This window comes from Elephas maximus, chromosome 2 (assembly GCF_024166365.1).
Source record: "Elephas maximus indicus isolate mEleMax1 chromosome 2, mEleMax1 primary haplotype, whole genome shotgun sequence".
Classification (NCBI taxonomy): domain Eukaryota; kingdom Metazoa; phylum Chordata; class Mammalia; order Proboscidea; family Elephantidae; genus Elephas; species Elephas maximus.
The window spans coordinates 67,119,796-67,143,177 of record NC_064820.1 but is presented as its reverse complement, the minus strand read 5'-3'; the positions used below and the strand labels follow the sequence as shown (position 1 = coordinate 67,143,177).

Below are 23,382 nucleotides of genomic sequence, written 5' to 3'. Positions count from 1 at the left end.
AACAGTTTCATGAAATGAAGAAAAAACAAACCTAAAGTAAACCTCACATTATTTTAGAGTATGTATGTGTAATTATGTGTAATTAAACCAACTACTTGGTATTATAAAGATACCTATTTGTTACAGCTAGAAGTATATGTATTCAAGTTGCTCAAAAAACCTTATGTAGAGTTTTCTTATATGAAGAGAACCAGAGAGGCATGGGATACCCTCAGTAAGATGGACTGGCACAACAGCTGCAATGACGGGACGCAAACATGGCGATTGTGAGGATGACAAAGGACCAGGCAATGTTTTGTTCTATTGAACATGAAGTTGCCACGAGTAGAGTCAATTTGGCAGCAGCTAGCAACAACAGAGTTTTCTTATAAGGAAAATGGGGGGCGTCACCTTATGTTTACACCTGCCTTATGCAGACTCACTGCCAAATTCCTCATAAATACTGCTAACACACACACAACGACCTCTCTCTGAGCTCCAGAACCCTAAGGACGCCTGTATACTTCTCTCTCACTCTTGACAGTCTCACAAACATCTCAAACTTAATATATCCAACATCAAACTTATGAGTGCCTCCCCAACAAAAACAATGAGACAAGAAACAAAACAAAACAGAATATAAAAACCAAGCTCTTTTCTAGATTTCTTTATCTGATAAAAAAAGATCATGTCCACATAACCAATGACATAAGGCAGGAACCTGGGATTCAGTCTTGGCCTCTCTTCTCATTCACCCTTCTGGCATCCAATTCATCACCAAATCCTGTCACAGTTATCTCTGAAAATTTTCTTTGTTTCTACTTCTCCATGTTCTCAGTACAAACACTGTGTGTCATGGATTGAATTATGTCACCCCAAAAATGCATGTATCAATTTGGCTGGGCCATGATTCTGGGCATTGTGCGATTTTCCTATATGTTGTAAATCCTGCCTCTATGATGCTAATGAGGGAGGATAGGTGGCAGTTGTGTTAGTGAGGCAGGACTCAATCTACACAAGTGGATTGTGTCTTGAAGCAATTTCTTGAGATATAAAAGACAGAAGTGAGCAGAGAGACAGGGGGGCCTCATACCACCAAGAAGGCAGCACTGGAAGCAGAGCGCGTCCTTTGTGCCCGGGGTCCCTGGGCCTGAGAAGCTCCTTGACCATGGGAAAATTGAGGACAAGGACCTTCCTCCAGAGCCTAACGAGAAAGAAAGCCTTCCCCGGAGCCAGCACCCTGAATTTGGCCTGTTATCCTACTTTATTGGGAGGAAATAAATTTCTCTTTGTTAAAGCCATCCACTTGCGGTATTTCTGTTATGGCAGCACTAGATGACTAAGACACTGTGCTACATAAGTCAACTCCCTCTCTGGCTTGAATTACTGCATAACTTTGCAAATGAAGACGTTTCTATTCTTGGCTTCCTCTAATCCATTCTCCAAGAACAGGCCACAATACTCTTTGATCACATCTTTCTCTTGCTTGAGAGAGCAAGAGTTATACCTTTCAATAGCTTTCCATTACACTTAAAAATCCAAACACCTAATCATAGTTTACTCAGCCCATCTTTACCTGATTCCTGCCTACTTCTTAGACCCCATATAACGCCCTTTTCACCACATTCACTACTCTCCAGCTACACCAGCCTTCTCGACACTTTCCAGGCTCAGGGCTTTCATCTCAGGGGCTTTTTATCTGCCTGATGTCCTCTTCCTTGAATTCATCTAGCTAGCTGTACTTGCAATTTGTGAATAGTTTAATTCTAGAAGACAATGTACAAGGAGGCTTGCATAGCCAATAAGTAGATTTGAGGAGGATAAGGGGTTTTGAATATCAAATCAAGAGAAAACTTCACTAGAATATAAAAGTTTTGCTCCTCAGAACCTCAAAGAAAATGCAGATGTATGTATTAAGGCTAGAAAAAGGAATTTCGCAGAAGGTATCTGGCAAAAAGTAAGAAGGTTTTCCGAAGTCAAAGACCCAAACTAAGAACAGGGTGACGTTTATGTACTGAAAACCCAAGACACACAGGAAGAAATGCAGACAAAAGAAACAAGGAAGACAACATATATATAATGTCCACACTATTCAGTCTCAGAAAACTACTTCCTACTAAAATATAGTGTCCTCTACTGTATCACATGGAAACCCTGGTGGCATAGTGGTTAAGTGCTACCACAGCTGCTAACCAAAAGGTTGGGAGTTCGAATCCACCAGCCTCTCTCTGGAAACTCTACAGGGCAGTTCTACTGTCCTACAGGGTCACTATGAATTGGAATCGACTCGACGGCAACCGGTTTGGTTTGGTTTACTACATAATGTGATGCCTCAAAACAGTTGGAAGCAATGAAAGGAGACTCATCTGGGCCAGCAGCAGGCATACTAAAATTCATCTCATTTATGCTGCTTTCACCAAAATGATTCTATGTTAATTCACTGGTCTTCCTACATTATAAGTGTGTAGCTACAAGAGCCTACCAACTTCAGCAAAGTGGTAGAGGGTAGAAGACAAGTGGTAGAGAATATATTAAAAAAAAAAAACTATGCTTAAGACAGTACAATAATGGTATAGACAAAAATTGGGCCCACCACCTTGTTTGTTGTTATTGTTTCCATAACCATGAAACTAGTTAATAAACAATTTGAGAACACCGCTACATATCCCTCCTCACTCGTTTAGAAGTGATAAGTCCAATAACAAAAAAGACAAATATAAATTTAATGAGAAATGAAAAGGGTCTTCTCAGAAGAAAAATAAATTAAGATACTATTAAGTGGGAGATGGATACAAATAAAGTCTAATATGTAAACACAGAGCCTTCTGTTTTGTTCCACAAAACCAATTCTTCCTCTTAGTCAAAAGGAGAACATCATAGTTCTTGAAGAAAATGTTCTACCTTCTACTTTGGTGAGTAGAGCCTGGGGTCTTAAAAGCTTGTGAGCAGTCATCTAAAATACATTTAATGGTTCCATCACATCTGGAGCAAAAAAGAATGAAGAAAATCAAAGATGCCAGGAAAATACCAGTCTAAAGGCAATGGGTCATGTGGTTTATTAATCTAAACCACATGACTCATTGCCTCCATCAGCCTGAGCCCAGAAGAAATAGATGGTGCTACCACCACCAACTGCTCTGACAGGGCTACAACAGAGGATTCCAGACAGAGTGGGAGAAAAACATAGAGCAAAATTCAAATTCACAAAAAAAGGCCAGACTTACTGGTCTGACAGAGACTGGAGGGACCTTTGACACTGTGGCCCCGGGACACCCTGCTGACTCAAAACTGAAACCAGTCCCGAAGTCCACCTTTCAGTCAAAGATTAGACAGGCCTACTAAAAAAAACAATACATGTGAGGAACATACTTCTCAGTACAATCAAGTATAGGAGACCTAATAGACAACACCTACCCAAAAGCAAAGATGAGAAGGCAGGAAGGGACAGGAAACCCAGACAAATGGACATGGGGGAACTCAGGGTATAAAGGGATAGGGGGAGAGTGCTGACACAACGTGGGAATTGCAACCAGTGTCACAAAACAACTTGTGTATAAACTTTTGAACGAGAAATGAATGTACACTGTAAACTTTCACATAAAACATAAACGGGAACCAGACAAGGATGTCCTTTATCACCACTCTTATTCAACATTGTGCTGGAGGTCCTAGCCAGAGCTATTAGGCTAGAAAAAGAAATCAGTGGCATCCAAATTGGTAAGGAAGAAGTAAAAGTATCTCTATTTGCAGATGACACGATCTTATACACAGAAAATCCTGAAGAATCCACAAGAAAACTACTGGAACTAACAGAAGAGTTCAGCAGAGTATCAGGATACAAGATAAACATACATACATACAAAGAATACTTTGTTGGTGTATTCTTCTACACCAACAAAGAGAACTTCGAAGAGGAAATCATCAAATCAATGATAAAGAAGATAAAATACTTAGGAATAAATCTAACTAGAGACGTAAAAGACCTATACAAACAAAACTACAAGACCCTACTGCAAGAAACCAAAAGAGACCTACATAAGTGGAAAAACATACTTTGCTCACAGATAGGAAGACTCAACATCGTGAAAACGTCTATTCTACCAAAAGTGATCTATAGATACAATGCAATCCCAATCCAAATTCCAACAGCATTTTTTAATGAGATGGAGAAACAAATCACCAACTTCATACAGAAAGGGAAGAGGCCCCAATAAGTAAAGCATTACTGAAGAAGAACAAGATGGGAGGTTCCACACTACCTGATTTTAGAAGCTATTATACCACCACAGTAGTCAAAACAGCTTTGTACTGGTACAATAGATACACAGACCAACGGAAGAGAAGTGCGAATCCAGATGTAGACTCATCCACCTACGAGCAGTTGATGTTCGACAAAGGCCCAAAGTCCATTAACTGCAGAAAAGACAGTCTCTTTAACAAATGGTGCTGGCATAACTGGATATCCACCTGCAAAAAAATGGAACAAGACCCATACCTCACACGATGTACAAAAACTAACTCAAAATGGATCAAAGACCTAAATATAAAATCTAAAACGATAAAGATCATGGAAGAAAAAATAGGAACAATGCTAGGAGCCCTAATACATGGCATAAACAGAATGTAAAACATAAGTAACAATGCACAAACACAAGAAGAGAAAACAGATAACTGGGAGCTCCTAAAAATAAAAAACATACGCTCATCAAAAGACTTCACCAAAAGAGTAAAAAGATAACCTACAGACTCAGAAAAAATTTTTAGCTATGACATATCTTATCAGGGTCTAATCTCTAAAATCTATAAGATACTGCAAAACTTCAACAACAAAAAGACAAATAATTCAATTAAAAAAAATGGGCAAAGGATTTGAACAGACACTTCACAGAAGAAGACATTCAGGTGGCTAACAGATACATGAGGAAATGTTTACAATCATTAGCCATCAGAGAAATGCAAATCAAAACTACAGTGAGATACCATCTCACACCAACAAGGCTGGCACTAATCCAAAAAACACAAATAATAAATGTTGGAGAGCTTGTGGAGACTGCAACACTTATGTATGGCTGGTAGGAATGTAAAATGGTACAAGCACTTGGCAATAGATTTGGTGCTTCCTTAAAAAGCTAGAAATAGAACTACCATACAATCCAGCAATCCCACTCCTTAGAATATATCCTAGAGAAATAAGAGCCATCACACAAATAAATATATGCACACCCATGTTCTCTGCAGCACTGTTTACAATAGCAAACAAATTCAAACAACGTAGATGCCCAACAACAGCTGAATGAATAAACAAATTATGGTATATTCACATAATACTACGCAACGATAAAGAACAACAATGAATCTGTGTAACATCTCACAACATGGATAAATCTGAAAGGCACTATGCTGAGTTAAATTAGTCACAAAAGGACAAACATTGTATGAGACCACTATTATAAGAACTAAAGAAAAGGCTGAAACACAGAAAACATTCTTTGATGGTTAGCAGGGTGGGGAGAGAGGGAAAGGGATATTCACTAACTAGGCAGTAGACAGCAATTATCTCAGGTGAAGGGGAAGACAACACACAATACATGGGAAGTCAGCACAACTAGACTAAACCAAAAGCTAAGAAATTTTCTGAACACAACCAAGCACTCTGACGGAGAGAGTAGCAGGGGCAGTGGTCTGGGGACCATGGTTCAGGGGACATCTAGGTCAACTGGCATAACAAAGTTTATTAAGAAAATGTTCTGCATCCCACTTGGTAAGTGCCGCCTGTGATCTTAAAAGTTTGCAAGCAGCCACCTGAGATGCATCAATTGGTCCCAACCTACTTGCTGCAAACAAGAATGAACACCAAGGACACAAGGAAAATACGAGCCCAAGAGACAAAAAGCGCCACATAAACCAGAGACTTCATCAGCCTGATACCAGAAGTACTAGATGGTGCCCGGCTACCATCAATGACCACCCTGACAGGGAACACACAGCAGAGAATCCCTGATGGAGCAGGAGAAAAGTGGGGTGCAGACCTCAAATTCTAGTAAAAAGACCAGACTTAATGGTCTGACTGAGACTAGAGGAACCACAGAAGACATGGCCTCCAGACTCTGCGTTCACCCAGAACTAAAACCATTCCCGAAGGCATCTCTTCAAAGATTAGACTAGAGTATAATAGAGAAAATAATACTCGAGAATAGTGTGTTTCTTAGTTCAGCTGGGTACACTAAATGGGCAGCTGCTGCCTGGAGGCAGGCTGAGAGGGCAGAAAGGGAGAGAAGCTGGCTGAATGGACATGGGAAACATGGGGTGGAAAGCGGGAGTGTGCGCTCACATTATAGAGATTGCAACCAGTGTCATGTAACAATATGTGTATAAATTTCTGTATGAGAAATTAACGAGCTGTACCTAAAGCCCAATAAAAAAAAGAAAAGAAAAAGAAATAGACTCTGTATCTAAAAACATCCTTCTGAAACACAACCATTTCAGTTGGAGCCTATCTATCCTTGAGTGCACTAATGAAGAACTTTTAGTAAATGCTAGGGAAACACAAAACTCTTCAGAAGAGTAAGCTGCTTTAACTATATTAATCCAAAATGCTACTTGGTTTTAACTTTGCTGTTCTGTTCAAGGCAGAATTGTCCAAAATGTGAAATAATGCAGAAATTACAGCAGAAAATTACTATGTACACATTATTTCAGATAGATTTTATCCTAAATAAACTTTCAAATATCAAAGAAAAGTGAAATGTAAGCTGGCTAACATTTTGAAAAAGGGTGGCTGTTGACAGAAACTTAAATGAGCACTTAATATTACAACTATGGCTCCATGTATAAAACCAAACCCACTGTCATTGAGTCAGTTCTTACTCACAGCAATCCTACAGGACAGAATAGAACTTCCCGTCGGGTTTCCAAGGCTGCCATCTTTATTGAAGCAGGCTGCCACATCTTTCTTTCGCTGAGTGGCTGGTGGGTTCAAACCACAGCTGAGCACTTAACCACTGTGCCACCACTGCTCCTTTAGCTCCATATAATAAGACTGAAGTTTTCTAGTTAAGCCTAAATCAATTAGAAGTTCTATATAAACACAGAAAACATTGTTGAATTTCTAAATTGCCTTTGAATTCGGGTGGAATTCTGTTTTAGGATCAATACTTTGCTATATGGGTTTTTCCGAACTTCCAATAGTCAGCTATGCTGCTACAAAACATCTTTAATAGGAAGTGGTTTAGCTGGTGAGGAATGGGGACGTAGAGGCGTGTTCATTTACCTCATATATTTCTTTATTGTTTCAATTTTTTCAATGAACACACACTTCTGGTAATTAAAGAAAAAACTTAATTGGAGTTGTGGGTAGTGGGGGTAACAGAACAAGGAAAAGAAATTATTACAAATGCCCTTTGAGGTAAAGCACACAGCACAACCTCTTCTATAATAAAATGAGTACTTTAAGTTGAAATAGATTTATTTAAAAGATACTCACGTTTTCTGCTAATTGTGACTTAGGCAAGGGGCACAACTTAAAGCCAGGTGGAGAAAGGTAGAGCGTTGTGTTAAAACTTTTGTATGGGAGGCTTTAATTTCTCTTTGCAGTCTCTGAGTATGTCTCAAAACCACTCCTCAGCCCCTTTCAGTTTTTCCCTCTAATACCTTAAGGTAGTAGTTTTCCAAGTGTGAAAGCATCATTTCCAGCAGCATCAGCAGTAAACTTATTAGAATTGCCAAATCTCAGGCCCAACCCCATATCCACTAAATCAAGTACTCTGGGGGGTGAGAGGGAAGCAACTGGTGGCTTCCAGGCGGTTCTGAGCTTGATAACCAAGTCTTACGGTACAATAGACAACCTAACACCTTCTTAAAAGCTTTTGTTTCATAATACAAACTGGATTATTACTACTTGGTTTTAAACACTCCCAGATTGTTTCAAGCTAATTTTATACGGATAGTAATAACTTTTACTAATACAAGTTTCGGGGAATAAGGAGGGCAGACACAAAGACAAAAGATAATAATGTTTACAAAGAAATCGTTAATATATACCTATGGTTCAGGTCAGTATTAATGGATCAACAAGCCTAGGCACTTACTATACACCTAACACTCTGAAGAATGCTATACAAGTAAAAAATCTATACTATTCAGGAAAACATTACATCACTTCTACAGCTTCAATTCCCCTCTATTATTACCAATTTTACTAACATAAGATTCTCCACTGAGGCTATTCACATCTCCTGGGGGTCGTTCAGCTTCTACCACAAGTTCTTCCCCAGTTACCATCTCCCAAAATCACTGCTCAAGTGGTTGTTGTTCCTGTTGTGAGCGCATCATCTACTTCTGGTATTTTGGGCAGAAGAAAGTTGAAGAATTACTGACCTTGACCAGGACAGACCTCTCTCCTGAATTTCTGCCTATCAGTCATTTCCACTTAGAGATGCTAAGGAACCTCAAATTCAGTAGATCTAAAATGGAACTCATTACCTTGTCCCCACCCAGACCCCAACACCTAAGCAGCAGTACAGCATGGCATCTGGAGACAGATGGACTTGAAAGGGTCACATGCCTGAGAATTTGATACAGTTACTCATTCTCTATCTTCCGAGACTTCCTTCCCTACAAAATGTAGACAGTACTACCTTACAAGCCTGTTAAAAAATTAAATGTGATACTTGAAGTGTTTAGTATAGTGCTTGCTTACACAGAAGTGTTAGCCACTATTATTACTTAATGCAGTGCTTGCCAAAGAAAACATTTGCTGAATGAGTACACTATTCGCAAATTATTAAAAACATATATTTTAATAATGATATCATATAATTCACTATATTTACAAATAAAGTGTTTACTTCTCTAAGGAGGCTCCCATTTTGTTTATACCCATAGCACTGAAGTTTCCTTATGGCCAACGTTTAGCTGAATTATAATGCAGAATGTTCAAAGATAACGACTTGTGCCTCGCTTTCTGGAACAATTTGTTTATGAAGTTGAGTTTGCTCCAAACCAGGACTTTCTAAAGAGTTTGGGGAAGCATTACAAACTGAAGCTGCTACATTATAGCTCGCTGACTGATAAAAGCTGTAGTATTCAAGTCTACTTTCCCCTGAGTTTTCCGGTGCTTTTAATTTTTGCTTAAACTGAACAATCTTGTAGATCAGAAAAATGATAAAAACACAAGCTAAGACGAAAAAGGCTAGCAAGATGTCAAAAGCCTCATTCAACTTTTCAACTTCTTGTGTACAAATTAGAGATGTTTTTCCTGATACTGGTGCAGCATCACTTGATAGAGCACTGTTTTTTTCCAAGTTCAAGTTAACAGAAGAATTAAGCTGTTTTTGCACAGGTAATGCTGCAGTAGTTTCTAACGGATTACCAAAGGTATTCTCTTGAAAAAATCTACTGGCAGGTGAAGTATGAATTTGTTCCCAAGAAGTAATGCTCTCAGTCTCAGTATTTTCCAAATGTTTCCCATTTGTGGTTACTTTATGCCAGGCCATCATTAATGCAGTGGTCTTGTGATGAATATGAAGAGATTTTACAGCCCAAGTTCTGGATACATTTGTTGAAGATGTAGCACAATTTGTAAAATCAGTCCACTTAATATAATGCAATGCTCTGCCACGCATAGATGGGGGATTCTGACAATAGATGTTTAGAGTAATGGCTGAAGACACTAGCCAGTCTCGAAGGCCCAAGAGTTTGCAGTTACATTCCCAAGGATTAGAATTTGCCTGAAGATGAGTCAATGAAGACAATGGCATAAGAACCTTAGGGTGTAAATCTGTAAGATTATTAAATGACAAGTTAAGGATCTTCAAAGAGGCTCCCATGTTTTCAAATGTATCATTATCGATGTTGATTATTCTGTTTCTATCTAACTGAAGGTGTATCAAGTTCTTTAACAAACTAAATGTGTCAGAATTTAAATTTTGTAAACCATTATGACTTAAGATTAAATGTTTAAGATTATTAATTCCACTAAACCCATGCCTGGTAACATTTTTAATTCTTGCATTTTTCAGGAGTAGATACTCCAAGTTGACAAGTCCTTTAAATGCAAACGGCTGTATTGCTTCAATATGGTTATGAGACAAAGAAAGTCTTTTAAGACTCCTAAGTACTCTAAAAGCATTAGATGGTACTTTTGTTAAGTTATTACCTTCTAGAGACAAACAATCAAGGTTCTCAAGATGTTGAAAGCCTGAGTCTGATATCCTCAAAATTTCATTGTTTGATAAATCAAGTATTCGAAGAGCAATCATACCAACAAAGGTACCACTCCCAAGGACGGTGAGGCGATTCCTTTGTAGATTTAAGTACTGAACTGAAACGAGATCATTAAATACTCCTCTTGGAACGAAAGATACTTGATTAGACTGTAAATATAAATTACGAAGGTTTGAAAGGCCCTCAAACATTCCAGGATCCAAGCGTTTTATAAAATTATCATTTAGATATAAGAAATATAGATGTTTCAATTCAACAAAGGCTTTTGGGTATACATACACAATACCAGAATTATCCAAATACAAGGCTACAAGAGAATAAAGTCCTGTAAATTCACTTTTGCTTATATGTGATATATTATTTCCAGTCAGATATAGAAAAACTGTACTTTCAGGAAAATTCTTGGGAACACTTGAAAGGCCTAAATTACGGCAGTTAATTTGTCTCCCAGTGCAGAGCTGGCACACAGACGAACATCCAAGTATCTCTTTATGGAACAGTAACACAAGATAACAGGTAACAAGTAGAAACAGTCGTAGACAAGGCAGAGAAAACTGTAATCCACACATAGCCCTGTTCTTGGTTTTTCTGTTCATATCAGAATTGGCTATAAAAAGAGAAGGTAAAACTGTAAATCATCAGAAAGTTCTTAGGTTGAAAGTTTATAATAACAGATTTTCTGTATTCTATTTTGCTTTTATTATCAAGAATACTAAATATCATAAATCATATTATACTGATAACAAAAAATGAGGGTTGGCATATGTTCTAGGATTATTAATACCTGTTAACTCAGTGTTTGACAAAATGGTAATTCAAATTTAATGAACTATAAAATAAAATGTATGCTGAGTTAACTTAAAATATTACAACTGTAACAAAATGACAAATGATGATGTAGGGATGAAAGTCTGGATATGTCTTTACCAACACAGATTAAAGACAAATATCAATTAAATAACATTACAATTGGTGACACTACAAATTCATTATACAACAAAGTAAGCTTTCTTTAAATTACCATTTTTTACCAAAACCAAATTGTTTTTTATTTCAGCTAAAAGTTCGTATTTAAATAATCTTACCAACAACAGGAAAGTCATCGTATTATCACTCCGCTGATTTAAGCACAAAATTTCTTTTTAAATCTGCTAAGCGACATTTCTAAGCCCCACTTCTTTCTGTGGCACTGTTGATTTCCACCCCTCCCCACTTTTTTTTAAGTCACAGTTTGCTCAGGAAACACCACTCTTCCCATTGGTTCCTCTACAGGCAGTGTGTAAAACAAGGTTGCCATGGATTCAGGAAACTGAGAGACAGGAAGTAATTTTATCTATGTTTCAAAAGTATTGTTGAAAGGAAATCTCAGGAACTTTTTTTTTTTTTCCAGAATGCAGCTAATTTCAGCTTTCCTAATATACACATCTAAATATCTCTTATAATTTTAAAAATAAATGATTTTTTAAAAAATGGAAACCTGAAATTTTTAAGATATTCGGAATAAAAAAAACTATGTATATTGAGTAAAAAAAGGAAGTTGGAATAAGATGTGCATAGAGTAATATAATTTTTGTAAATTATAAAAATGTATAAAATATATATTGTTTCTTATACATACTGGGACTTCAACTTTAATGACAAATTCCTTTAAAAAAAACGGGGGGTAGCAAATACATCAGGGAATTGAAAGACGTAAATATGAATCTTGTTTCATTATCCTCTGTGCTCTTTTTCAACTAATTTTTAGGTATTAAAAATACTGACTACTACAAATTAGCATTTTAATATACAGCAAATGCCTTGTTAGTAGCCATCAAGTCAATTCCAACATATCGACCCTTAGAAAACCCTATGGGGCAGTTCTACGCTGTCACATGGGATCAATATGAGTTGAAATCAATAACAATAATAATATAATTGTATACAGAACTCCCTTTTGATATTAAAGTACTTTATTTCACATCCAGGCAACAATTAGTTTAGGTTATAATGTAAATTATTTTCATATTTTTTCCTGTAGTACCCAGCACTAACTTTCTAAGACTAAAAAAAAATCAAAAGGTACATTTAAGATAACACATCTTTATCAAAATGATTTACAATTTTCACAACTACCGTTTGTGGCTGGCTACTACTATTTTATGGATAAAGAAACTAAAAAACAAATGACAGAAATGGCATGAATTAAAAGTAAAGATGGAACAGGTTTCTCAAACCCATCTTCTTTCGTATGTTCAGTAATACACAAAGTGGAATGAAGTACATCCAATGGATTTTTCAAATGAATCATTCAACTTTTAAGAGATTAAGAAAAACATCAGAGAAATGGTCTATCAAAATCAAAATTTGAAGGGGAAAACTACAAGGTAATAAAATCAGAGATAAAAAAAAAAATAGAACCTCACATAGGAGATGAGAGAACAGGAATGGGTTTGTAAACTAGTGAATATAAATGAGCCGTGCACACTGTAATTGAAGAAAAACTACCGTGATCTTAAGACGCTTTTATCTGAATATCATGAAATAAATAAGGGAAAAAATATTTCATTAGCATTGTCATTAGTTAGGTTCTTATAAGTTTTTCTTTCTTTTATTATTTTAAATGATAAACTAAAGAGAGTCCAAAGAGTACCCAAAACTTACTGCCTCTAAATAGATTCCAACTCATGGCGACCCTACAGGACAGGGCAGAACTGCCCCCATAGGGTTTCCATCTTAGCAGAAACAGACTGCCACATCTTTCTCCTGTGGAGCAGCTGTTGGGTTCAAGCTGCAGACTTCTGGTTACTAGCCAAGCGCTTAACCACTGTGCCACCAGGGTACATTAAATTAGTACAAGGGTAACTAATTTAAAAGGAATCAGAAATTGGCTAGCAAAGCCCATTAAAAAAAAAAAGTACTCCTAGAAATATTTATAAAGGAGGCAGGGATGATTTAAATGTGGAAATAAATAACACAAAAGATGGAACCTCAAGAGAACCATGGCAGCCCCAGAGAACCACTTTAGCTTTTTTTTCTTTCTTTTGTGGTTGCTATTTGCATGAGATCATCATTTTTCATTCTTTTAGTCTCCAACTATTTGTATCTTTGAACCTGTAGGCAACGTATAGATCTTTTCTTTTTTTAAATGCAGTCTGATAATCTCTGCCTTTTGATTAAATTGTTAATCCATTTGCATTTAATGTTATTATTGATATACCCGTTGCTGTCAAGTCGATTTCAACTACAGGACAGGGTAGAACTGCCCTATTGGTATTCAAGGAGTGGATGGTGGATTTGAACTGCTGACTTTTTGGTTAGCAGCCAAACACTTAACCATGCACCACCAGGGCTCCAAGGGCTTTCCATATACATCTGAATTTATCAGAATCAGCTTCAGGTTTATACTAACTGAATTCAAGTGAGATATAGAAATGTTCCTCCTATATAGCTCTATTCACTTTTCCCTCTATTTGTAGTACTACTGTTACATATATTACATCAACAAATGTTACAAAGCAAACAATATAATTAACCTCCTTACTTATCATTTCTGGTCTCTTCATTTGTTCTTGTGGGTTTAAGTTACTATATGGAGTCCTTTCCATAGTCCAATACAGCTTTGCTCCCATCCACCTTCTCTGTGTTGTTATTAGCACATATTATTGCACTTCTAAATGTCACAGGACCAAAAATGAATTATATATTCATTTACACAACTGAATACATGAATCCATTTTCAAATCGATTAAGAAAAAAAAAAGCAGTATACACTTACACTGCCTTTTATAATTACACAATTAACTTGTCTCGTGCTCTTTGTTTTTTTGTGCATGTGTGGCTTCTAATTAGTGTCTGGGGTTACATGCTTTCACATGAAGAACTTCCATTACTGTTTCTTATGAGTTTGCTAGCAACAAATTATCTCAGTTTTATTTATCTGGTAATGTCTTTATTTTGCCTTTATTTTGAAAGACAGCTTTGTTAGATATCAGGCTGCTGGTTGATGGTGTTTTGAGCATTTGAGTATGTTATCCCACTGCCTTCTAGCCTGTTTCTTATGAGAGGTTAACCGTTAATTTTATTGGGGTTCTCTTGTAAGTACAAGTCATTTTTCTCTTGCAGCTTTCAAGGTTTTCTCCTTGTCTTTGGCTTTCAACATTTTTATGTGCCTGTTCGTGGATCTTACACTAACATTTATTGGTTATCACTAAGCACCCAGAGAGTAGTGAATTTTCTTCCTAATTCTCTGTATTTTTAAAATTTTTGCAATATTCTCATATCACTTTTAAAATCACAAATAAAAGAGATGTTTCAAATAAAAAAAAGTACAAGACAATTTTTTAAAAAGAAACTAAAAAGCCAGAGAATTAGTATTAAAAGTATAAATCTAACACCTACCAAATGCAACATATTATCATACAGAATAACTAATACTCTTATGTTTCTGGCATTCTCCCATTCAAAAGTATAAACTCTCACCTACAGATTTTTTTTTTTAATTTTTATTGTGCTTTAAGTGAAAGTTTACAAGTTAGTCTCTCATATAAAAATTTATATACACCTTGCTATATATTCCTAGTTGCTCTCCTGCTAATGAGACAGCACACTCCTTCCCTCCACTCGCTCTTTTCATGTCCATTCAGCCAGCTTCTGACCCCCTCGGCCCTCTCATCTCTCCTCCAGACAGGAGCTGCCCACATAGTCTCATGTGTCTACCTGATCCAAGAAGCTCACTCTTCACCAGTATCATTGTCTATCCCATAGTCCAGTCTAATCCCTGTCTGAAGTTTTGGCTTTGGGTATGGTTCCTGTCTTGGGCTAACAGAAGGTCTGGGGACAATAACCTCTGGGATCCTTCTAGTCTGAGTCAGACCATTAAGTCTGGTCTTCTTACGAGAATTTGGGGTCTGCATCCCACTGCTCTCCTGCTCCCTTAGGGGTTCTCTGTTGTGTTCCCTGTCAGGGCAGTCATTGGTTGTAGTCAGGCACCATCTGGTTCTTCTGGTCTCAGGCTAATGCAGTCTCTGGTTTATGTGGCCCTTTCTGTCTCTTGGGCTCATAATTACCTTGTGTTTTGGGGGTTTTTCATTCTCCTTTGCTCCAGGTGAGTTGAGGCCAGCTGATGCATCTTAGGTGGCCGCTTACTAGAGTTTAAGACCCCAGGCACCACTCTCCAAAGTGAGATGCAGAATGTTTTCTTAACAGATTTCATTACGCCAACTGACTTAGATGTCCCCTGAAACCATGGTCCCCAACCCCCCGCCCCTGCTACACTGGACTTTGAAGCATTACTTTATTCAGGAAACTTCTTTGCTTTTGGTTCAGTCCAATTGTGCTAACCTCTCCTGTATTGTGTGCTGTCTTTCCCTTCACCTAAAATAGTTCTTATCTGCTATCCAATTAGTGCAAACCTTCTCCCTCTGTTCCTCCCTCCCCACTCTCGTAACCATCAAAGAACATTTTCTTCTCTGTTTAAACTATTTCTCAAGTTCTTATAATAGTGGTCTCATACAACATTTGTCCTTTTGCAACCAACTAATTTCACTCAGCATAATGCCTTCCAGATTCCTCAATGTTATGAAATGTTTCACGGATTCATCACTGTTCTTTATAGATGCATAGTATTCCATTCTATGAACATACCATAATTTATTTATCCACTCATCCGTTGATGGGCGTCTTGGTTGCCTACATCTTTTTGTTATTGTAAACAGTGCTGCAATGAACATGGGTGTGCAAATATATGTTTGTGTAAAGGCTCTTATTTCTCTAGGATATATTCCAAGGAGTCGCCTACAGAATTTTATATATAACAAACAGTTTTTATATACAACAAACTGGTTATATTTTGGAAATGTTCTGTCTGATGTGTCTAATCACCTTCCAACCGTAGATGCTATTTTGGCAGCTGGACACACAAGCTTGGAGATTAGAGGAAAGGTCAGGAATACGAATATTAATTTGGGCATCATCAGACAAGGAACTGGCTGAAACCAACTAAGGAGTTCAAACAGTAGATACAAAAAAGGTTAGAGGCTGAACCTCCAGCATTCCAAAGTTTAAGAGCTTAAAAATGAAGAAAGATCTAGCTGTAGCAGAGGACAATGAGAGGAAAAAGTCACAAAACAAATGAGAAACCAGGACACTGTAATGTTCTAGAAGCCCAGTGAAAAGAAGGTTCTAAGAATGAAAAACTGATCAAATATCAAGTGCTACTAAGAAGTAACATTGGGATGGGCCTGAGCACTGACCACTGGAATCAGCAACAGAGAAGAAATTATTAAACTTGACAAGAGTAATTTCAGTGCAATGAGGGGGATAAAAGCCTAAATGAAATGGGTTCAGGAAAAAAGAACACATGGCTCTTTTGCCAGTAGAGAAAAGGGACATTACTGAAGTTGAATGTTCAGTCACACTTTTCCTTTCTTCTTTTTAAGTTGAGAAATATTCAGCACATTTTTATGCTATTGAGTAGGATCCAACAGAGAAAAAAAAATTTGATGGGAAAGAGAAAAGGGCAATCACAGGAGCAAAGAACTCTGGAGGGATGGGATTCAATGCACAAGTGGAGGAGACGGCCTTCGCCAAAAAAGGAACAGTTTATATGCTGTAACATCAGAGTTAGCTGAGCTTTTGGGTACAGAGGCAAGTACACTGATACATGAGATAGTGCTCATCTGACTGCTACTATTTTCGTAATGAAATAAGTAACCAAGTCAATGGAGGAGGTAAGATGTACTGCAAACTTGGAAAGAGAGGGCACCATGTAAAACAGACGATTGCAAGAATAGGTAAGTGAGTTCGGGAAACGGAAAACAGCCGGGGGGTGGGGAGTAAGTGGGAGGGCAGAGGAGCTCACATAGCCTAGATAATACAGCCACTTTCAAACCATAGGAAAAACCTGAAAAATCCTACTAGAGAAACACATTAATTATAATAGTGGAAAACAGAATACAAAGCGATAAAGTAGACACAACTTTTTATTGAATAAAGAGGCAAACACATTTACTAAATGAAATGTGAGAATCAAACTTGAAACATTAGGTAACACTTTAGGGCGAAACAAAGTTAGAACAGGATATTCAGCCAGCTGTTAGTAATTTCCACCACCCATCTGTCAGTCTGTCATATTGTGGTAGCTTGCATGTAGCTATGATGCTGGAAATCATGCCACCAATATTTCAAATACCAGCACGGTCGCCCACGGTGAAGAGGTTTCAGCAGAGCTTCCAGACTAAGAAGACCAGAAAGAAAGGCCTGGTGATCTATGACCAAAAATTAGCCAATGAAAACCCTATGGGTTTAAAAAGAGCAAAATTGCTCCTTACTTATTACTTTGTAAATAAAAAAGGTAATATTCAAGTATCTTTACTTTTATGATTAATATTTATGGCAAACAAAGAGATGTAACATAATTAGCATTTCAAACAGAAACTGCAACATGTACAAAATTATAGTATGGCTTTAAAATAGGGAAAACCATGTAGAAAGAAGGAAGAATGATCTTTCTGTAAAAAATAAAACCACATGTTATCTGATTCAGATTTTGCTCCAAGTAGTATTTGGTCTAGGAATCCCTGGGTGGTGCAACCAGTAAAGCACTCAGCTAATAACTGAAAGGTTAGAAGTTTGAATACACCCAGAGGTGCCTCGGAAGATGTGGCAGTTTGCTTCCGAAAAGATTTACAATGTTCTGTCACTATGACTCAGAATCAACTCCGGTTTGGTATGATGTTATGCCTAAAACAGAATGTAATTTTCCATTTGCTCAATTATTTGAAAAAATGGAAAATTCCTATTCACTGATAAAAGATAACTAGAATATATTTTAAATTTTTTAATAAAAACAAGAGCAAAACAGTTTATATGGTAAGCAACATTTTCCTTAAAAATGGAAAAATAAAAGAACATATTTACTTTTGTTTATACAAACACTGGAAGAATAAAGGAGAAACTAATAAAAATTGTTAGTAGAAGGGAATATGAGCAGGAAGTGGGCGAGGTGGGAATGAGACTTATATAAGTCTTTTAATATCACTGTGACTTGTAAACAATGTAAATGTATTACCCAATCCAAATAATAAATTATTCTAAATTTTCAAAAAGTCCATGGTTTCAAACACATATTACATACATATACTATGCATATATATATATATATATATACACACACATATTTAAAATAAGAGATAAACCAGATACACAATATTGCAATTAAGGTTAAGGCTGGGTACTTAAACATCGTTAGTTTGCTCAACATCATCCCGGCTAACGATTGTTATCCAGGTGTCCTAGCTAATTAGCACACTCTTTCATGCTCAAATGCGTTCAAGTCTGAGTGAGGAATTGTATGATCAACCTAGTTAAGAATGTGAAAAACATCTGAAGCAACAACTACTATACACATCCTAGACTACCCTTTCAGAAATATCACTGAAAAGTATGGGCAAAATAGACAAATTTTAACTCGTGAATTTATCTTTTGTAAAGTGAAATCACTTTTGGGAGTATAAAATAAGATGTACATTAATTAATTTTGTCCTCTCTCTTCCTCCAGAAAAACCCAAAGCAGATAAAAATAATTATTCTTACTATTAGTCAGATCTTAGAAGTAAAAGAGCCCTGGTTAGCACAGTAGTTAAGAGCTTGGCTGCTAACCAAAAGGTCGGCAGTTCGAATCCACCACCTGCTCCTTAAAAACCCTTATGGTGCAGTTCTACTCTGTCCTATAGGGTCACTTTAAGTCGGAATCAACTGGACGATGAGGAGTTTGGTTTTGGGGTTTTTAAGATGTAAAATTTGCCAAAAATTACATAAAGAAAAATGACCAAAAAAAAAAAATCTCTTATTTCCCACGTTGTAAAAATTGAGGTAAAGTGACTGCAACCAAAATCTAAATCTAAATAGTACATTGCAGCTCTCAGGTTAATTTGGAAAAAAATCTGATATCCAGCAAAACAAAGCTTGTCTGTGTATCTCTGAGTTCTTGCTCTTAGAGATTAGTGATCACTGCTAGAGAAGACCATACAAACCAAAAGCTCAAGAAAAGGTGATACGGCAAGGGAACTCAGCAACTCCTTCATCTTATTTGCTACGATTATGCCCCTTATAAGTGACAAAACTGGGATTAGAATACAAATTCCCCGACTTCCCCTCAGTTTACTAGGTGATATTTCCCTGTGCTTTGGCTGAGTACTATCATTTCGTAACAATTCATTTATTTAGGTAGTTTAAAATTTTTCTCATGAGATTTGAAGGACCCCAGGGGCCACGGTTCCCAGACCTTCTGTTAGCTCAAGAAAGGAACCATTCCCAAAGCCAGTTCTTCAGACACGGATTGGACTGGATAGACTATGGGACAGAAAATGATACTGGTGAAGAATGAGCTTCCTGGATCAAGTAAACACATGAGACTATGTGGGCAGGTCCTGTCTGAAGAGATGAGAGGGCACAGAGGGTCAGAAGCTGGCCGAATGGACACGAAAATAGAGAGTGGAGGGGAGGAGTGTGTTGTCTCATTAGAGGAAGATCGACTAGGAGTATATAGCAAGATGTATGTGAGTTTTTGTATGAGACTGACTGAGTTTATAAACTTTCACTACTTAAAGCACAATAAAAATTAAAAAAAAATTTTTTTTCTCATGAGCTTTAAATACTATAATGAAAATAGGCTGTGTTAAATCTAATCACTTCCATTGCGTAATAATTCTCCCCAATCTGAATTTTGACATTTTGATTTTGCACCACAATAACATCAAAATGTGTTATTCCTTTTCCAGTTTCTACTAATTTTCGATACAACCATTTCTCAATGGTGCACTAAGCCTTTAAATAAACTTCCCTCCTTCTTTCTAATAAATTGATCTCTCGTTGAATTATCCTTCTTTAATCTTGCTAATGTGCCTTTTTTTTTTATACTGTTACTGTCTTCAAATAATCTCACGCTTCAGGTATCAACACACATCTGTTTTCTTTTCTATTCAGATTCTGCCCATACAAGACTGAAATTTACGGCATTGACCTGACAGCATACAACAATAATCAAAATACACACCAAGATTGGTATACATTTATATATAGCAGTAACTGCTATTATGGATTCTAAAATTACTTGAAAAAAAAAAGTTTACTGACCCTAAAATCAAGAGAACCAAAATTTGAAAATGAATTTACAATAAAAAAAATTTAGTAAACATTTTTCTAAGTCTATTATTTTGCTCAATGTAGGGAGAAATTTTAACGAGGAACGGTATGTCAATACAGATTGCATTATTAGGTATAAGGGAAAAAAGTATACTGTGGAAAAATCGATCAACACCTTCCTAAGATGATCACAATTACCACTAATGAGAGGCAGAAGGACATTTTGTACCTATGGATGGAATATTCCAAGGACACGATATCACTTAGATAATACCCATTCCTACTATGGATGTGTAACCTGAATCTATTCATGAAGAAACATCAAACAAAGCCCAGATGAGCAACACTGTATTTAGAGAGAGAGGGGGGAAAAAAAAAAAAAGGACTGTTTTCTCCAAAGGAAACCCTGGTGGCATAGTGGTTAAGTGCTACAGCTGCTAACCAAGAGGTGGGCAGTTTGAACCCACCAGGTGCTCCATGGAAACTTTAAGGGGCAGTTCTACTCTGTTCTATAGGGTTGCTATGAGTCAGAATCGACTCGATGGCAATGGTTTTTTTTTTTTTTCTCCCAAAATGTTAACCATAAATCATAAAAGAGGCTGAGAAGATGACATTCCAGATTAAAGGAGACTACAGACACATGAAAGGATACAACCATGACACACACCATTCCTGACTTTAAACAACCAAGTATTCCCTTGTGCTGTCTGAACAACTGCCTCTTGGTCTACGTACAGGTTCCGCATGAGCACAATTTAGTGTTCTGGAACTCCCATTCTTCACAATGTTATACATAATTTTTATGATCCACACAACTGACTGCCTTTCCACAGTCACCATAACACACAAGTAAACATCTTTCTGGTATTCTCTGCGTTGTGCCAAGATCCATCTGACATCCACAACGATATCCCTCGTTCTACGTGTTCTTCTAAATCCGGCTTGAACATCTGGCATTTTCCTGTTGATGCACTGCTGCCAATGCTTTTGAATGATCTTCAGCAAAACTTTACTTGTGTGTTATTAATAATATTGTTCTATAATTTCAGCCTTCCGTGGCATCACCTTTCTTTGGAATGAGCACAAATATGGATCTCTTTCAGTCGGTCAGCCAGGTAGCTGTGTTCCAAATTTCTTGGCATAGACGAGTCAGCACCATCAGCTGATACCCATTTCTCAACTGGTATTCCATCAATTCCTGGAGCCTTGTTTTACACCAATACCTTCAGTGCAGCTTGGACTTCACCGTTCAATACCACTGGTTCTTGATCATATGCTACCTCCTGAAATGGTGGACTGTCAACCAATTCTTTTTGTTACAGTGACTGTGTATTCCTTTCATCTTCTTTTGATGTATCCTGCATCCTTCAGTATTTTCCTCATACAATCCTTCAATACTGCAGCTTGAGGCTTGAATTTTTTCTTCAGTTCTTTTGCTTGGGAAATGCTGAGGTGTTCTTCCATTTTGGCTTTGTAAATCTAGGTCTTTGCACATTTCATTATAATAATTTACTCTGCCTTCTTGAGCAGCCCTTTAAAATTTTTCATTCAGCTCTTTTACTTCATCATTTCTTCCTTTTTGCTTTAGCTATTCTACATTCAAAGCGAGTTTCGGAGTCTCTTCCGACATCCATTTTGGTCTTTTCTTTCTATCCTGTCTTTTGAATGACCTTTTACTTTTTCATATATGATATCCTTGATGTCATTCCACAACTCATGTGGCCTTCGTTCCTTAGTGTTCAATGCACCAAATCGACTCCTGAAATGAACTCTAAATTCAGGGACAATTATACTCAAGGTTGTATTTTGGCTCTCATGGACTTGTCCTAATTTTCTTCAGCTTCAACTTGAACTTGCAAATGAGCAATTGATAGTCTGTTCCAGTCAGCCCCTGGCCGGGTTCTAATGATACTGAGCTTCTCGATCATCTCTTTCCACAGGTATAGTTGATTTGATTTCTGTGCATTCCATTTGGTGAGGTCCATGTGTAAGTCACCATTTACGTTGTTGGAAAAAGGTATTTGCAATGAAGAGGTTGTTGGTCTTGCAAAATTCTATCCTGTGATCTCCAAAGTTATTTCTATCACCAAGGCCATATTTTCCAACTATTGATCCTTCTTTTGTTTCCAATTTTCTCATCACAATCACCAGTAATTATCAATGCATCTTGACTGCACATTCGATCCATTTCAGATTTCGTAAATTGGTAAAAATCTTCAATTTCTTCATCTTTGGCATTAGTAGTTGGTGTATAAATTTGAAAAATAGTCGTGTTAACTGGTTTTCCTTATAGGCATATGGATATTATCCTATCACTGACAGCACGGTACTTCAAGACAGATCTTGAAATGTTCTTTTTGACAATGAATATGATGCCATTCCTCTTCAATTTGTTATTCCAGGCACAGTAGTCCAATTCAGAATGCTCAGTACTAGTCCATTTCAGCTCACTAATGCCTAGGATATTGATCTCTATGCATTCCATTTTATTTTTTTAAGAATTTCAATTTTCCTAGTTTCATACTTCGTACATTGCACGTTCCGATTATTAATGGGTATTTGCAGCTGTTTTTCTCTTTTTGAGTTGTGCCACATCAGCAAATGAAGGTCCAGAAAGTTTGACTCCATCCTTGTCATTACAGTGGACTCTACTTTGAGAAGGCAGCTCTTCCCCCACCATATTTTGAGTGCCTTCCAACCTGCTGGGCTCATCTTCTGGCATTATATCAGACAACGCTGGAGACTTCCAAGGAACAAATTTTATCATTCCCCCTAGTTTGGAAGCTTTATAAGAACATTTTTAACTTCTTGATACAAATTCCTGTTACACAGTCATTTTGAGAGACAAAATCTATAAAATTTTAAATAATTTTGGATAACAACCTCATAATCTGTTACATGATGATAAAATTCTTTCTTGTATATCAGGCAAGATTAACACGTGAAGCACAGTAAGTAGAACATATTAAACAGGAAGGCTATTCCTACTCAAAGAGTCCTGGTGGCACAGCAGTTTAAGCGCTCAGCTACTAATTGAAAGGTCACCGATTGAAC

The 23,382-nt window shown here is 37.1% G+C and overlaps 2 protein-coding genes across 3 annotated transcripts in view; both read right to left on the bottom strand.

Moving 5' to 3' along the window:
• IPO11 (importin 11) overlaps positions 1-23,382 on the bottom strand; it is a 244,644-nt gene that overhangs the window by 57,593 nt on the left and 163,669 nt on the right. The window contains exon 28 of one of the 2 annotated variants that reach the window (XM_049864214.1): positions 10,759-10,810. The exons of the other annotated variant lie outside the window; for it this stretch is intronic. Coding sequence (XP_049720171.1) covers positions 10,801-10,810 — 10 coding nt within the window. The 3' untranslated portion in view covers positions 10,759-10,800. Of the gene's footprint in view, positions 1-10,758; positions 10,811-23,382 lie in introns of those variants that run through there. 2 annotated transcript variants of the gene reach the window in all.
• On the bottom strand, positions 6,512-11,688 carry LRRC70 (leucine rich repeat containing 70). Its single transcript, XM_049864224.1, has 2 exons — positions 11,289-11,688; positions 6,512-10,810 (listed from the first exon to the last, which is right to left on the bottom strand). Exon 2 carries the CDS (start codon positions 10,797-10,799, stop codon positions 8,898-8,900), a length of 1,902 nt encoding a protein of 633 aa, XP_049720181.1. The 5' UTR covers positions 10,800-10,810; positions 11,289-11,688; the 3' UTR covers positions 6,512-8,897.

What these genes read in the sequence shown, in the direction of transcription:
- LRRC70 (XM_049864224.1), bottom strand. Translation starts at nt 10,799, where the DNA reads ATGAACAGAAAAACCAAGAACAGGGCTATGTGTGGATTACAGTTTTCT.